The sequence below is a fragment of the Populus trichocarpa genome, chromosome 6, assembly GCF_000002775.5.
Source record: "Populus trichocarpa isolate Nisqually-1 chromosome 6, P.trichocarpa_v4.1, whole genome shotgun sequence".
NCBI classification, from domain to species: domain Eukaryota; kingdom Viridiplantae; phylum Streptophyta; class Magnoliopsida; order Malpighiales; family Salicaceae; genus Populus; species Populus trichocarpa.
Genome location: NC_037290.2, coordinates 8,767,566 through 8,784,821, shown reverse-complemented (window position 1 = coordinate 8,784,821; position 17,256 = coordinate 8,767,566). Strand labels below are relative to the sequence as shown.

General features: G+C 33.5%; 2 protein-coding genes and 1 long non-coding RNA gene across 3 annotated transcripts; 2 read left to right on the top strand and 1 right to left on the bottom strand.

Moving 5' to 3' along the window:
• Positions 1–1,790: 1,790 nt before the first annotated feature.
• On the top strand, positions 1,791–3,472 carry LOC18100042 (protein LURP-one-related 8). Its single transcript, XM_006381224.3, has 2 exons — positions 1,791–2,428; positions 2,545–3,472. Exons 1-2 carry the CDS (start codon positions 2,141–2,143, stop codon positions 2,911–2,913), a joined length of 657 nt encoding a protein of 218 aa, XP_006381286.1. The 5' UTR covers positions 1,791–2,140; the 3' UTR covers positions 2,914–3,472.
• A 1,854-nt stretch (positions 3,473–5,326) lies between these two features.
• Positions 5,327–7,507, bottom strand: LOC127905491 (uncharacterized). Its single transcript, XR_008059586.1, has 2 exons — positions 7,080–7,507; positions 5,327–5,890 (listed from the first exon to the last, which is right to left on the bottom strand). It is a non-coding gene; the product is annotated as an uncharacterized LOC127905491 (long non-coding RNA).
• Positions 7,508–11,760: 4,253 nt separating this feature from the next.
• Positions 11,761–16,476, top strand: LOC18100041 (2,3-bisphosphoglycerate-independent phosphoglycerate mutase). Its single transcript, XM_006381223.3, has 9 exons — positions 11,761–12,104; positions 12,246–12,373; positions 12,510–12,660; positions 12,765–12,968; positions 13,720–14,144; positions 14,673–14,865; positions 14,946–15,041; positions 15,780–15,935; positions 16,058–16,476. The coding sequence occupies exons 1-9, from the start codon at positions 11,940–11,942 to the stop codon at positions 16,220–16,222; spliced, it is 1,683 nt and encodes a 560-aa protein (XP_006381285.2). The 5' UTR covers positions 11,761–11,939; the 3' UTR covers positions 16,223–16,476.
• The last annotated feature ends 780 nt before the right edge of the window (positions 16,477–17,256 follow it).

Here is a 17,256-nt window from a genome sequence, read left to right as displayed (position 1 = left end):
TATCGAACAACATCATTCACCCTCAATTTTTTTATATATAGCAGATGATGTGTCGTTTGCTAAGGGGCATATGATATGTCATCTTCTATTTGATTTTTTAACCACCTTTGATAACTAAAAGGTCGAGATTGAAGTTTTTAGACCTTAAAAATTTGATTTTCAACATGTTTTCATTTGAGAAATACTCCAAAAACATCACATAAATTTTAATAATCCTATTTCAAATACCAAAAAAGCCTATAATCACTCTAAAATTCCAAGATCCAATCGAATAAAAAACAACTTTAGGGGTCTCAGTTTATTTTTTATTTTATGACTTGTTTAAAGAAAAATCACCTTTATTAAACCCCGTTTTTAAATATAAATTCATTAACAATAAGATTGGTTTTTCGGTGACTAGAATGTGGTCGACAAAGTATTTTATCTCCTCTTCTTTTTTAAGGCGACTCTCTCTCTCTCTCTCTCCCCCTTCCTCTCTCCTTAAAATCTAAGGATCAAAACTTAAAATAAATAAAATTTGAGACTGAAGTGTGAAACCCTCAAAACAAGAGAACTAAAAATTAAAAAAATGAAGACTTTAAGGATCAAACTATAGCTTTTTTCTCCTTGTGGACAATAAAAAGGTTTTTTTCATGTGTTAAATTTGATCCTTATTGTTTTAATTTTTTAAATTGAGAAAATTAATTTTAATTTGCAACATCGATGATCAATTTAATTTCAAGATAGTTTTTTTATTTTATAAATACAACATAGCACGTCTAATGAAATAAATAGAGATTTGAAACTTTATGAATATAACGTGGAAGAATGAAACAAAAAAAATAATTGAGTGACCATATTTAAATAGTTTTTCAATAACAAAAAAGGAAAAAGAGGCTGACCCGGTTCCATTGTAACAATTCATTGTACAATTGAGTTAGGTGTCGTATAAAAATCAAAATAAATTACCATTATTTTTTAGTATTTTAATAATTATTATTATTATTATTTGACTTGGTACAAGTAGAACACCCAAAAGAAATATCTTTGGGAAGAGTACGGGTGTCACTCGTAGCACCGCTCATTAGTCCTCAGCCACAAGTTTACCATATTGATTTTGTTTATATATTATATATAGGCATGTATGTATGTATGTATGTATAGTATAGTATAGTATAGTATTTGTTTGTGTACTTGCTTGCTTGGTATTTCATGAGTGATGATTATTATTTAATTGGCTTAGAAGAAAAGAGAGCGTGGGGCTGCAATTGTTAAAGAAGGAATTCTTATCATTGGTGTTGATCTACAATTAATTAATTAATTAATGATTATATCAAGCCCATTACTTACCACCAACCCCATCGGTCTTCTACTTTTAATTTTTTTTAAAGTGGTAAATAACTTCGTAATCTCTCTTGCTAATAACGATCCAATGAATGAAAGTTGTAATTTTGTGCATTTAGGGTATTAGCTAAACCCAAAAATGTTTTTCTAGCAATATTTAGTTAGGAGCTCAAAGATTTACTATTTATTTTTATATTTTAAAATCGTTTTTAAAATTTTTTATTATTATTTTAAATTAATATTTTTTTAGTATTTTGAGATTATTTTAATACATTGATTAAAAATATTTTAAAAATAATCACAATCATTCTAAATTCATAAACCTAATATAAAAACTGATTTATAATAGTAAAAACTTAGTTGATAAGCACAAACTAATCAACACCCTACATTTTTTTTAAATAATAATAATAATAATAATAGGTAGGGGGGGTGCTTTTCGTCCTCTCAAGGGTGGGGTGGGGAGGCGCACTCTTGGACTTTCTTTTCACAATCGTGCGCCTTTAGGTGTGATAATCTTATTCTTTGTCAAGGCATCCTTTATAATATTTTTCGATTTGTTTGGAGACCTCGGAACCATTAATTAGCCGTAGGAATATTAACCTTTCAAGCCTCACCCCTTGGCTGCCTCTTGATCTTGTTACTACTACTACTACTATATATATATAAGGGTGAGTGTTGAATATCAACTTGCCATAAACAACTCAAAGAAGAGAAACACGCCCCTCTTCCTCACTCTCCTTTTCCTCTCCTCTCCTCTCCAGGACAGGGTAAAGTTGTAAGGCTGGAATCGATTACTCCCCGCTTAAGTACAGCGATGACAAAAGTGTACCCTAACGTTGCTCCCACCGCCGCCGCCACCAATGAGAAGCAGCGCCAGCTGCTCAAGCTGAAGTCCTCTAATAATGCCTTAGACGCCGATCACGCGGTTGTTTTAACCGTGTGGAAGAAGTCTTTGTTGTTCAATTGCAATGGCTTTACAGTCTTTGATAGCAAGGGCAACCTTTTGTTTAGGGTTGACAACTATATGGCCACTTCCGGTAGTAATGGTGAGATCGTTCTTATGGATGCTGCTGGCAAGCCTCTCCTCACCATGCGACGCAAGGTATATTATATATATATATTCATATACCAGCTTGAATAATATTAATGGGTTGGTTACTTAGGCAATTATATTAATTAATGGTCTTACTCGTTTTTATCTGATGTAATTAATAACAGAGGTTGAGCTTAGGAGATAGTTGGCTGGTGTATGATGGAGAAACAGCCATCAACCCCGAGTTTTCTGTGAAGAAGCATGTTAGCATCCTCAACAAAAAGTGTTTAGCTCATGTTAGCCAAGCCGCAGGTAGTAACAAGAACGTTATGTATGAGATAGAGGGATCGTATACACAAAGATGCTGTGCGGTGTATGATGAGAAGAAGAGAAGGGTGGCTGAGATCAAGCAGAAAGAGAGAGTTGGTGGGGTGGCTTTTGGTGTAGACGTATTCCGCCTCCTTGTTGGCCCAGAAATTGACAGCTCTATGGCCATGGCTATTGTCATCGTCCTCGACCAGATGTTTGGTTCAACCAGACGATTTTCTACCTAATTATAACCAGCTAGCTATGACACTTGCCTCCTACATATAAAGGGAATTAAAGGGTATATATAAACCGCACAGTGCATAATTAATTAGCAATTAAGGAATGGATCATCCCATTCTGATTTTGAATTTTGATCTGCTGCTTGAACACTATGGGAACTGGAAAGTGAATAATTGTAACACCACCTCCTCCCTGGCGGCCTTTTCCTTCATCGATTATAGCCCTTCTTGCATCCAAATCCCCACCTTTTATTTTCTTCTTCTATTTTCTTTTTACCGGTATGTCGAGCTTGGTTTTTTCCTTTTAAATAAAAAGCCAAAGCTTCATGTGGGGATGTAAGTATCTATTTCAATAGAAAAACAAACTACAATAATTTGCTGTCTCATCTTTTTTTTTTCCTGTCTTGTTGGGCAAAGGGTGGAGATTAAGTGGGGGTGATGATGATCATCTGCTGTGGTTTATTTTTCTAATTTCCCATGTAATTTTAGTTTTCCTTTGTGAGAATAAAAGTAAAATTATATATATAGAACAATCAAATAAAAATTAGTAGTTACATTTTGAGAATCTCGGTATATTATATTTATGTTGCTGTTTTAATGCTTGATATTTGAGCAAACTCTAACTTTGATCATTGTAATTAAAAGTATATACTTGTGAAGAGTTGAGTGAAATTAGGGGTCTCATGTGAGCTTAGCCCCTCAGCTATAAGGGTATGGGTTTAGGCCATCAACTTGCGGGTTCGAAGGTCTACTGGGTGGCCTGACATGGACTGGTATAAGGTGCGGGTTTGTCCTTCAACCTGCAGTTTAGCATATTGTCTTCTCAGTGTGATTAAGAAGATATACTCGATTTTTATAGTTTTTTGAGTTTAGATCTTGAAATCGAAAGAATTTATTAAAAAAAATTTAATTGCATCAAAATAATATAGAGAATATCTGCTTAAGATCATCTAATTAAGATTTTTAATTTTAGTAGACACGTAAACTCCTTGTTATCGAATAAAAAAATAGTCTAACAAATTATCATTTAATGAACAAATCCCATAGGAGGGTATGTCATCCAATGCCTGATTAGAATCTAGTTCCATACTAGCTAGCTTTATTGCCCGCGCCCCACTATACTTCGCAGTGTTTTACACTGGTTTCTGCAATCTGACATTTTTTTTTTAAAAAAAAAAAAGGTGTAAGCCTGTAATGTTCAATAAGGGAGTGATAGTTTTAGTTGGCATAGAGCCTTTCAATATACTAAATTCGTGAATCGTTATTACAACAATAGCTTAGTATAGAAGCATTAAGAAACATGTTTGAAACAGAGAACTAAGCAAGACAAAAAGGCTGCATGGATTCTAACCAAACTAATGTTATCCTAGTATTTACACGGGTTTTTTAGCATATGCTGTCCACCAACATTGAAAGAGTTGTGGCAGCCTACATAGTTAGCGGCAAAATGGAATCCTGGAGGACATCGTAGTTGCCAAATGGCTTCACTACTTCTGCAAAAGATAGTTGGAGTTGGTTCTAAACACCAATGACAGAGGAAATAGAAGGAAACAATATCTGAATATTGAAGAACTTGAGATGTGGGCTGAACAGAAAGAAAAGAATGCAGTCACGGCTAAAATTTTTTAATCTGTTGCAAAATATGACTGAAATGTATGTGCATGGCTTGAAAAAAAACCAGAAAACTATTTGGGAGATAGCTTATGATAGTCATCTAGTTATTTGGGTTTTTTTGCATAGGACCATGCAGTCATGGAGCTGAGTTATTGTATGAACCATCGTATGTGATGCTCTAGACATAGTCAATATGCATTAAAGAAAAAAAAAACATAGAAAGGATGCCATATTTAAACATCAACCAAACAATGTGCAGGACCAATATGAAAAAATAAGGAGAAAAAATATGAACTCGAGAGTACGCTCATTGTGATAGTCACAGAGGTGTCAATTGTAGCCTTTAGAGCAATCAAGGTTCTTGGCTTTTTCAAAGAGCTTAAATAGTTAGTGCCAAAAAATCAAACACAGAGTGCTAACCCAAGGAGGTGGCAGCTGAAATAACTCATTCTAAAGTCGACAGTAAAAATCTACATAGATGAAAGTTCACAAAGTGGTTGAAGGTATTTTACATCTTGGAGTTTCCACCATTTTAAAGGACTGTTGTCGTAATATTGTATGTGTAAAAGATAAATTTTTCTGGTTCCTTAAAATTTTTTTGGCATTGCTACATGGAACCATTACGTTTACAGTAAATACATATGAATCTTAAATGTTGAAACTAAGCTTCCATAATCTCAATTAAACATCACAAACCTTTGTGTTCATGCAAAGATGCCTCATAGACAATTCTAGTCTAACGCATAAGAACTAACAAAAAGGTTTTTTTTTATAAGAGAGAGAGTGAGAGAGATGTGAGCAGTACTAGAATCAATCGTGATAAAGTTCTATGAAGATCACTTCAAAAAATACAACAACCTCTCAAATCCATGATATAATTAAACCTGGAAAAGCAGTTTAAATTTTAGGTTATCCTTAAACCAAACAAACAAAGAACCTAATCCAAAGCTACCGAGAAGGCAACATCGCACCCAACACTTGATACACAACATCAATTTCATTTTGAAAACTAAAAAGCATAACAACATCTCCGCAACTTCAAAGCAAGAAAAAAGTGCGAAGAGCATAAGAGAAGTAGAATATATAGTTGCAAAAAAGATCCTGCAATCACAACAACGACGTAAAAGAAACAATGCATGAAAAATCAAGAAAGCATTGTACTTTGTACATGATCTCAACAAGCTTTTCAAAATAACAATCCTCTATGAATTTGTCTAGTGTGAAATGATATAAGCCAAAGAGAAACAGAATCACAAAGCAAACCTTTAAAAATAGAAAAGGTAGCAGTATCAAGATCAATTTTTCGAAACTCTAAACAAGATCTTTCTAAAAACAGTCATAACCTCTCAAAGGCGTGATGCAATTGAGCCTGGAAAAAGATTCAAAAAATCAAGTTATTCAAAGGCCTTAAACTAGCACCAAACCAAATAAACAAAGAAATCATGACGGCTTTAAGCAACATGCAACGTTGTATTGAGCATATGACACACAACCTATATCTCATTTTTTGTTAAAAAAAAACCATAACATCTCCCTAAATGCAAAAAGACAAGCACAAAGCAAATTCATCTAGAACAAACATACAACTGCAGGACTCCAAAGCAAAAGAGACAACACAATCTTACCTAAATAAACAGCAGAAGCCATTTGAGAAACCAAAGGAAAATCCCGTAAACAAAAACACAGGGATGTAAATGAAAAATCAAAAGATAGCACAAACAAACAAATAAAAAGCTCAAGCTATCCAAAACATCAAAGGCAAAGCTCGTAAACAACGACCCCTTACATATAATTGAAAAACAAAAAAAAAAGACAATAGTCATAAATTCAAAAGGATGAACCTTGTAACATCAATTTCCATCTCTAAGAAAAGAGCATAGACAACACATACACCTAAGAAAAACCAATGACTTCAATAGTAAAAATTGCAAAATACAATCAAAACCAAGCGAAGTCAAAATGATAGAAAAAACCAACACCAAACCAAGTTGACTTCATAGACTATCGTGAATGTCAATAAGAAATCAAGCAAGAGTACTAAAGACTATATCATAGACTATCGTGAAAAAACACGTAAAGAAAGCACCTCCAAGTAGTGAAAGGAAGACCATAAAACTCCACTAACCTCCGATATAGATCAAAGGAAACGGAAAATAAAGCGACAGTGGCAAACAAAAAACAGAGACAATATTTCCAAAGAAAAAGGAAAGATTCAATAATTGTTCTCACAACAACAGAACCAAATACAAATGATGATCAAAAACGATCACGGAAGAGTTAGAGCACGAATCTAAATGAAAAATCAAAATTAAATCAAACCATTGCAACGGAGAAGGAAAATTCACGTTCATAAAAAGCAAAACACAAACTTCAAAAAGCCAATAGAGGAAGAAAATCTCTCCCTTTAAAAGCCATTTTATAGGCAAAATAACGAGTGTCCAAGCCATAAAAATGCATCAAACCAAGACAAAAATAAAAGACAGTGAAACAGAGAAAGACATCATTATAAAAATAATTAAACCAGCCTAAAATCAAACCATAATAAAGGAGAAACTTACCCGGTTACAATCCCCTCCCCTCAAAGCCTCTACTCTCATAGGAGAAGTGTTGGAACCCGACCCTCCCAATCAAGATTGAACTAAAAACTCCAAGCAAGAGAGTAGCAACTCTCTCAATATCGCACAATAGTGTGCGTATTAAATGCACAACGATGCCTCCCTAGCTAAGTCGCATAGCAGGGCACCAAACACAACTGCAATAAGAGAAGCATGGCCCATAATTGTCGATCAAAAGAGTGAAAGACTGTTGAACAACTGTAATCAAAAACCCACCTAAAACCCAGTTGCCAGGAATAAATTGCAAGAGACTAAACTCGATGCCCCTCACAGTACACACACTTAAAACCCAACCCAACTAGAATCAAAGCCCAATAAGTTATGCATCCGCCTGACTATCCTATACACTCGCTCTTTGTACATATCATATAATAATCAGACAGAAGTTGAAGATGGAAACAAATAGAAATGTCTGAATCCAAAGTGGTTTTGAGTCTGCATGCACAGCAGAATGAACAATGAATTAGTCTGCATCCACAGTAGTATTAAAGTTTCACTGTGTAATATTTATTAATATCAAAATTAAAAATATTATTTTTCATTTATGTATTTAGCATATCAAAGTTAGGAATATTGAGTCATTTTCAATATAATACTCATCAATACTAAAATTAAAAATATTATTTTCAGTTTAATATTTTTTAACACTGTAGTAAAGAATGTTGAAGCTATATGACAAACCTCAATGGAGTTCATTTCATGGACCTTTCTTTTAACAATTAGATTTCAACCACTAACAAGGATTTAACTTATCATAGTAAACTTGTTATCACCCATATAAATAAATCACATGTAGATTATATGCGATAGATTATTATTAATTTAAGATAAACCTAATAATGCAACTTACCTCATGTAAGATACTTTAAGATAATAATATTTTTTCTTTACCATAACCAGTTCATTATCTTAGATTTCTGAAGACTAGTTAGGATTTTCTATTAACTATAATACCAGCAAATCTTTTTCATAAAGTTAAGACATTTCCCCTCTCTTGCACATACAAAGAGATGATTTAAGGTAATGGTGTCTCCCCTCTAACATAACAAGTCCCTTACGTTAAATCTCTAAACACCAGCAATACAACTTATTCCAGATATAATGTTTTGGGATGATAGTATCTTCCCTGTAGTGTAACTAATCTCTTCCCTTAATTGTTTGAAGATTAGTTAGAGTTTTTCAATAACTATAATATAAGATGATAACTTCTCTTCACAAAATCAAAGCCCCCAACCCCCCCCCCCAAAACACACACACACACACACACATAAAGATCATTTATTCTCTTAGAAAAAAGAGTAGACCGACACAATGTCGGGTGTGACAACGCTGAGTTTAGAAAATATGTTTTAGAGGTTCTTTGTGGTTTTTCAAAATACAAGTTTTTCACTATTTTTTAAATTAAAAAAAATGAGCAATACATTTTTTTTTCCTTTTATATACAAGCACTTTTTAGCAATGTAAAAGATTAAAATTAGTTTTTATATATTTTCACAAAGATTCTTTTAGTTAACAATATAATTTTTAATTTGAATGAAATAAAATTAATATTCTACAATTAGATTATTAATATGTGTGAAAAATATTTGTAATCTTGACGTATTTTTTTATAAAAAAAAATATGTTCTTTTTTATAATAAATGAACCTATTTTTCAATTTTCTATTCAAAAAAGAAAATAAAACTAGGAAAAGGAAAAGGAAAAGAAAATCGATTCTATGTTTACTAAACACACCCATATATTTTATACATATATTAGCGTAAGAATATGTATAACTTTTTAAAGCAATAATAAAAATGAATTTGGTTTCCATGTGTAAAAATGGCCTTGTCTAGCTAAAGATTTTATTGTGAAGGGTGTTTGGGAGTGGTTGTTATTTTTCAAATAATTTTTTATGCTGAAATATATTAAAATAATATTTTTTTTATTTTTTAAAATCAGTACATCAAAATGATACAAAACATATAAAAATTTTAATTTTTTACAAAAAAAAATAAATTTTTTTAAAAACACAATTTGCAAAACGGAAAACTGCGTGGAATGAGCAAATTTACTTTACCTTTTTGTTTTTATAAAACGAGAGCCATATCTTGTTTTGAAAATGAAATATGGTACAATTTTTTGCATGTGGTTGGAGTTTAACAAAGAATATAAATTAAAAAGAAATTCTCAGTGTCAAGGAACATTAATAAATACTTAAAACGAAAACAATAGAAAATGCGCCGGGGGTAGGCGAACAAAAAGGGTAGCCTGTTTGTTAGGTGTGGAGTGTGGGTGGGGTAGGTAAGGCTTTCTATTCGATCTAAAGAAACTTTGTTTTATTTTTCTTCCACGACAAAGAATAACTAATTATAAGGTCAGAAGATCAAGCAAATTAAAATGGCAGTTTCTTTCTATTTTTTTTACTTTTCTTTTAAAAATAAATAGGTCAATTATTTGTTTTGAAGTTAAGACTCGAGGAATGATGATAATATTGCATTTAGTGTAAAATAGACAATAATTTTGAGGGTTCTGAAAATAAAAGTGGAAGGATTGGGAAGAAGAATAAAAAGCTTAATGTTGATCTCACGTCTCGTTTTATATGTAAGATATTTAAAGTGAGAGTTGATAGATTAATTAAGTTCCAAGAATGTTAAATCTTTCACAATGTCAATTATTTTAGAAAAATATTGAGAGAATATTAAATTAAATATAATTATCATCTAAAGAGATACATTAATTAAAAGAGGAAGATTGCAATAACATGTTCTAAGTGTTTGTTGTGAGTGAATGATTCATGCTTTACCTATTTCTAGGAGTAATACTTTCATGGTCAAGAATCTTAAAGATAAGCATATCTATATTAAATTTTTTATTATAAAAGTTGTTAATTCTACTTGAATTGCAAATAAGATACTGTTTATTATTAATGTTGATCCAAACATATTTAAAGAAGCACTCAATACAATTTTAGAGGAAAATTCTGATATCAAAATATAGGGGAGGTTTTTTTTTTGTAACTATTCTTTATTTTTTTGGGTTTAAATTTTGAAATTAGTATTTAGAAGCATTTATTAATTTTTTAAAAAAATATATTAAACTAACGTGAGAGATGCATTTTTAAAATTATTTAATGAAGGATCTAGTCTATACTAACATGTAAATTAATTTGTCACATAAAAGAAATACCTGTAAGACCCGGTTTTATCTTAATAATAATAAAAAAACCAATAAGGGCCGGGACATGCATTGAAAAGCAGGAGTATAATAAAAGGGATAATAAAGAATATTCCATTTCTCGACGATCAAGCCTGAGTAGTTAAATTAAAATATCGTTGGGAATGTTGATTTTTTTTAAAAATTTAAATTAATATTTTTTTTAGTATTCTTTAATTATTTTAATATGTTAATATAAAAATAAAAAATAAAAAATATTTTAATATATTTTTAAAATAAAAACATTTTAAAAAATAACTTTTATTTCACTCCTAAATATCTGAAACCATAGAAGGAAAAGGAAAAACATCTCGAGAAGAATCGCGTGGCCGCCTGATGCACGTGCAAGTAGAGAGCGATTGGTTTCAGATATTTATGATTTAGTCCCTGAAATCTCAATGTGATTATAACATAGTTCCTCATATTTTAAAATATGTAAATTAGCTCCTTAACCGTTATTTTAGAAAAAGATATGTTGAATTCTTTTACATATCAAATGTAATCTTCGATATTTTAAAATCGATAGAGAAAACTCCAATAATGTGGGTTTTAGAGGGGAAAAAAACAAGTTTTGCTAAAAAAAATTAGCAATAAGAGTTGTGAAAAAATAATAATAATAATTTTAGATTTACAATTCAATTAGCTAAAATGTAAATCTGAACAAATTTTATTGAACCAACCATTTAATTGATGAATCAAACTAATATTAAAAAAAAATAAGTGCAAAATTCAAGCCAAACAAATTATCAAGAAAAAGATAATTAACTCACCTAACAAATTTGTGTAAAAACCCATAATTTTATTATATTTAGATTAAAGAACTCAACTTGTTTTATTGCCTAACGAGAAAGTTGATTGTAATTTTTTTTCTTATTTTTTTTGAGATTATTTCATTTTTTTTCCCATCAATGTTGAATTATTTTAATTTTGGTGTCCTAGAATTAAATATAAGGTACCGAGCTATAATCAGGGACTAAGTTATAAGTTATCAAATATAAAGTACCGAGTTGTAGTCAGTCTTAAACTTTTGAGACTACAGAATATCTTACCCAGCCTGCCAACTACGACTACCATTTTCTGTCAGAAAAGATCACGGGAGATGTAACCAAAGGCGAAAAGCCAGGTGTAACCCTTGTTTGCTAACCCTAGAAAGTAGAAAAGCAGCGATATAAACGGCGTTTTAAATTGATTAATGTACCGCGCCGTTTGAAAACACGGTACAGGTAATAATTCATAAAAAAAATATTTTGTTATTTAAAATTAATTTTTTATATTTTTATTGTTTTAAAAACTTTTTCGTTTGCTAATTTTAAAAATAACTTTTAAAATTATATTTACAAACAAAAAATATCTTAAAAATTAATCACTACCGACTGTTAAACACCGTCTATTATGATAGCAAGAGTGGTATTGGATGTATAAATAGAACCAACGGCCACAGAAGAGGTTTTTGTCAAACCATCGCCACCCACTCAGATCCAACTTCAGTTTCGGAAAGAAAAGCCTCGGTTTCTTCTCTTCCTCTTCATCCTCCATTGCTAGCTGCCTCTATCTGTGTTAATTAAATTGATCGAATCAATCGAATCAGAAGCCGGAATTTATAAAGAAATGGGGAGCGCAGGACAGAACGCATGGAAATTGGCGGATCATCCTAAGCTTCCAAAGGGAAAGACTATCGCTATGGTGGTTTTGGATGGTTGGGGTGAGGCTAAACCCGATCAGTATAACTGTATCCATGTCGCCGATACTCCTACCATGGATTCCTTCAAAACTGTACTATTTTTTCTCTTTTTTTTGTTGTCGTTAATAATGTAATCTAATCTTAAAAAACGTTTCCCCCCTTAATTATCACCTATTATTCTAATATTTAATAATAGTTTAAACAATAACTGTGTGTTCCTGTTGCTTGGATAGACTGCCCCTGAAAGATGGAGATTGATTAAGGCTCATGGTACTGCTGTTGGGCTTCCAAGTGAGGATGACATGGGCAACAGTGAAGTTGGTCACAACGCTCTTGGTGCTGGTCGCATCTTTGCTCAGGGGTAACTAACTTACTTCTCTTTTCCTATTTCTATTCCAATAGTTTCTTATGCAGATGGTTCATTCTCTTAAAGAGTTTAAGAATAAAATACGATAACTAATATAACATGTTTTATGTTTATTTACTTGGGAATGTAGAGCGAAGCTTGTTGATCTTGCTCTTGCCTCTGGAAAAATCTATGACGGAGAGGGATTTAATTACATTAAACAATCTTTCGACAATGGCACGTTGCATCTCATTGGACTATTGAGCGATGGTGGAGTTCACTCAAGGCTTGATCAGTTGCAGGTAAGATTTGGTTTTTATTACTCATCATTGTGCTTGCTTTGTTCTCCTGAAATCATGTAGTGTTTTCCCTGATACCTTTTTCCTTGTCCTTTCTCTTTCTGCAGTTGTTGCTGAAAGGTGCTGCTGAACGCGGTGCTAAAAGAATCCGTGTTCACTTTCTTACTGATGGCCGTGATGTTTTAGACGGGTCAAGTGTTGGCTTTGTGGAGACTCTTGAGAAAGACCTGTCAAATTTACGTGAGAAAGCTGTTGATGCACAAATTGCATCTGGTGGTGGGCGCATGTATGTCACAATGGACCGCTATGAGGTATGGCTGTAAATTTTTTTCTTAATTAAGGGGAAGAATTCCAGTGATGCTTCCCATTTATGGTCTATTCTCGTATGAATTGCTGTTTTTTTCCTGCTTCATTTTTGTAACTTAATTTCTATGGAAACTCATCACTAAGTATATATTTCACACCATCGGGGCCCTATTCCCCTCCAAAAGAGTTGCGGCTTGGACAGAGGAGAAATGACACCTAGGACCTAGTCAAACAAGATTTTGGGGAGGAATGAAGAATCATTCTTAGCCACTTTGGTCTTTTTGGGTGGCAACCAGTGGCTTATAGCTGGTATATTAATGACGTGCCTGCATACCAATCTGATGCAAATTAAGATTTCCTTATAAGATGAAGGTAAAGAGGTAGAAAGAAACTAAAAATTATGTGGATGGAAGCGGCATCAACTACCAAAGGATTAAACTATCTTTTTATTGAGGAGGATTTATTTTATGATCATGCTGAATGGTTCAACAGTGTAGCCAACCCTGAATAGTTTGAAAATAAGGCTTTGTTGTTGTTGTTGATAAGATGAAGGTAATGGATATCCTTCCTTTATAAGTTAGGAAGAGGATAGTAATTACCTTCTTGGTGATGTCAATTATAAGTAACTTGCATAAATTACAAACGTGATCTTTTCCTTGAATGTTGTTATAGATATCAGTTTGTGCTCCTTTAGAGTTATAGATTTAGCTTTATTCCTTTATGCATGCCTGAACCCTTTCTGCAAATCTTCTGCAGAATGATTGGAATGTGGTGAAACGAGGATGGGATGCCCAAGTACTTGGTGAAGCCCCATACAAGTTTAGAAGTGCTGTTGAAGCCGTCGAGAAACTGAGAGCAGAACCCAAGGCGAATGACCAGTACTTACCTCCTTTTGTCATTGTTGATGAGAGTGGAAATCCCGTGGGACCAATTAAGGATGGTGATGCTGTTGTCACTTTCAACTTCCGAGCAGATCGCATGACTATGCTTGCTAAGGCTCTTGAATATGCGGATTTTGACAAATTTGATCGGGTTCGAGTCCCTAAAATTCATTATGCTGGAATGCTTCAATATGATGGTGAGTTGAAGCTTCCAAGCCAATACCTCGTTACTCCTCCTGAGATAGAAAGGACATCTGGTGAATACTTGGTGCATAATGGTGTTCGCACCTTTGCTTGCAGGTGAGCTAGCACCATTGATATCTTGATCTGTGAATACTCTTTGCGTGCATCACACAGCCTGTGTTCTTTTTCTTGTTTCTGTATCTCTGGGCATCCCTTGCTCTTTTAATTGTTCTGGATTGCAAGTAGATTTATCATAAATTGACAACTTAACTCATTTCAGAGCCATATTTTGGCAGAATGATGAAACACTAGTCAGTAAATTTATTCATTGAGGGTGGCCTCTAGTGTAGGCCTGCAACTTATAGGTTTGTACGTTCTGTCAATACTTATTCGCTGGTTTCCCCCTAGTACACTTTTGCTTTGGCATAGGACACTTGGATATTTACAAAGGTATTAGGCATAAAAGATTCTTTAGGTGGATAGTATTTGTTCTGCAACTTTTTACACTTTTGCTTCAACTTGATTTATCAACTGTTTGTTCAAGTATGATTGAGAATAAAATCAATTTCCCCTATTTGACTCCATCTTCTGCAAAATTCAAGTCCTTGTTATTTTCTTACACATGATTGGCTTTTTGTACAACAGTGAGACTGTTAAATTTGGCCATGTCACTTTCTTTTGGAATGGAAATCGTTCTGGTTATTTCAATGAAGAAATGGAGGAATACGTGGAGATTCCAAGTGATGTTGGAATTACATTCAATGTCCAACCTAAGATGAAGGCATTAGAGATTGCTGAAAAGGCAAGGGACGCCATCCTTAGTGGCAAATTTGACCAGGTAATTAATGCCACATGTCATGTGATGGATGAGGTCTCATTTCAAATAGAAATATTGACTGATATGTTGTGCGTGTTTAGGTTCGTGTCAATCTACCAAATGGTGACATGGTGGGACATACAGGAGACATTGAGGCCACTGTAGTGGCATGCAAGGCTGCTGATGGTGCTGTTCAGGTACAACTTCATTGCTGTTAGATCTTATTATTTTTGTTCTGAACTTTATTGCTGTTGATCTATGTTAACCATTATTTCAGACTAACTTACAAACTGGTCCTTTCGGTGTGACAAATTCCTGAGTAGTGAAAATCTTAATTAGGTGTTGAGATTTGCAGTTGATTGGGGTAGGGTATGTTGTCATGCATTCGTGTTGATGCTTTTATTCTTATTAATTCTGTTCTCTCATCATTTGGTTGGTGACCATGAATTAGTGTACTCAGGAAATACCATTAGGTGATTTGTGTTTCATCAGATTAAAGCTAACACAATTAAATGAAACAATATTTACGAGAACCAGTACACACAGCAAACATTGTATCACTTGGAAAATGGTTGGAAGTGATTGTGTTGCTGCCATTTTCATTTTAGACTGGACCTCGTGACGGTCGAATAAAAAGTTCTGGTGCAATTTACAGATGTGAATTGCAAAGCCGCCTCCCAGTTTTGTAACATGCAATAACTAAGGCAGAGCCGTAGATGCATGGAAAGGGTAAAATATGAATGGTTAAAAGGTTATACACAATGCTTAGATAGGGATGTGCACATAAATAATTGATTGTTTTGCCCATTCTGGTCAGGTAGCATGTGTATTTTCCATGAGTAAGTTGTATAATCTCTGTTCAAGACTCTGGATTCCTTCCTAATTCCTGGCATGTTGATGCCTTCTGGCTGACAAGAGATACTTTCTTAATGTAGACGATCATCGATGCTATAGAGCAAGTTGGTGGAATCTATGTAATTACTGCTGATCATGGCAATGCTGAAGACATGGTTAAGAGGGACAAGTCTGGTAAACCCCTTTTGGATAAAAGTGGCAAACTCCAGATACTCACTTCTCACACTCTTGAACCAGTAAGTAACATTGCTTTTTATTTTCTCCATTGAAGGACTAGAAGCATGGTGCTTGCTTCTTATTCTCCATTTTCTTGAATTGATAAGAGTCAACATATTTAATTCGCATACTTCCTGTGTAGGTGCCTATTGCAATTGGAGGCCCTGGATTGAAAGCTGGTGTCAGGTTCCGCAATGATGTTCCCACTGGTGGACTTGCCAATGTAGCAGCAACTGTGATCAATCTTCATGGATTTGAGGCTCCTAACGACTATGAGCCCACCCTCATTGAAGTTGTCGATAACTAGAAGTGATGTTTACTCAAAACCCACCAGTTTTCCTTGAATTTTGACTGTTAGCAACTATAATTGCGGAAACCTGTTGAGTACAGTGTATTATCCGGTTAAATAAGTTCTATTTATTTTTGACTCTGGACGCTGGGCTAGCGGACTTTACCATTCTCAGTGCAGAGTGAACATTTCAATTTCTACTCCGTCGGTGTAATGACAGAATTGTATTTCAAATGGCCATTTAATAGTTGGCGTACTATTTTCTTCCTGTATGTGATGTTTTTCATCCAGTTGCCCTTGAGTTGCGAGAGGATCTTCTTTTTACACTATGTCGGAAACCCGAGGACTCAAGAGGATGGATATGGAAAGTATAGGATTTCAAATCCTAGCAGGAAAAGGAGGAGGAGGGAAACAGATGCTCAATTTAAAGGGAGTAATCAGAATTCCATTCTCAATCTCATAGATACAGTTGTATTCTTGATGAAAGTTAATGCACAGCTTGGAGGGAGGTCTTTCATTAAAAGGTTTCTTGAATTTGTTTAATCTTAGATAGTTACTATCTTTATTTGTTACTAAGGGGTTTAATATACGAGGGAGAAGTAAGCTTACCAGCTGGACTTTTCCTAGTAGAGGCGGGCCAGAGAATTGAGCTTAATACGTAAATCTACTTTGGAAAGAGAAGGGCTGGTTGTTTGTGCTTTAGGCATTGGTTCTTTCTCCAGTTTCTCACTTAGAGCTTGTTTCTACATTAGTTCATTCCATCAAAGCTTTTATAAGACCAAATTGGAAGGGTTGAGCATTCTTGTAAAAATTTTAACCTTTTTGTAAAAAAAAAGATTGAAATTGTATAAAAGAAAGGAGTAGGGGTGAACTTTAGGAACAAATTAGGAGGGAAGCACCATATTTCGGTTTTTTTTTTTAAAAAAAAATCTTGAATTCTTTCTTGAAATCTATGTGTTTTATTTGTGTCTCTCTCATTTGAAAGAATTTCCTACAATATCACCATTCTCTCCCTACAATGTAATTTCTCAAACCATAAAGATAAAAAAAAA

Excerpts from the sequence above, each read along its gene's own strand:
- LOC18100042 (XM_006381224.3), top strand. The coding sequence starts at position 2,141 with ATGACAAAAGTGTACCCTAACGTTGCTCCCACCGCCGCCGCCACCAAT. Across the intron at positions 2,429-2,544 it reads TCCTCACCATGCGACGCAAG|AGGTTGAGCTTAGGAGATAG; the intron begins GTATATTATATA and ends AATTAATAACAG.
- LOC18100041 (XM_006381223.3), top strand. The coding sequence starts at position 11,940 with ATGGGGAGCGCAGGACAGAACGCATGGAAATTGGCGGATCATCCTAAG. Across the intron at positions 12,105-12,245 it reads CCATGGATTCCTTCAAAACT|ACTGCCCCTGAAAGATGGAG; the intron begins GTACTATTTTTT and ends TTGCTTGGATAG. Across the intron at positions 12,661-12,764 it reads CAAGGCTTGATCAGTTGCAG|TTGTTGCTGAAAGGTGCTGC; the intron begins GTAAGATTTGGT and ends CTCTTTCTGCAG.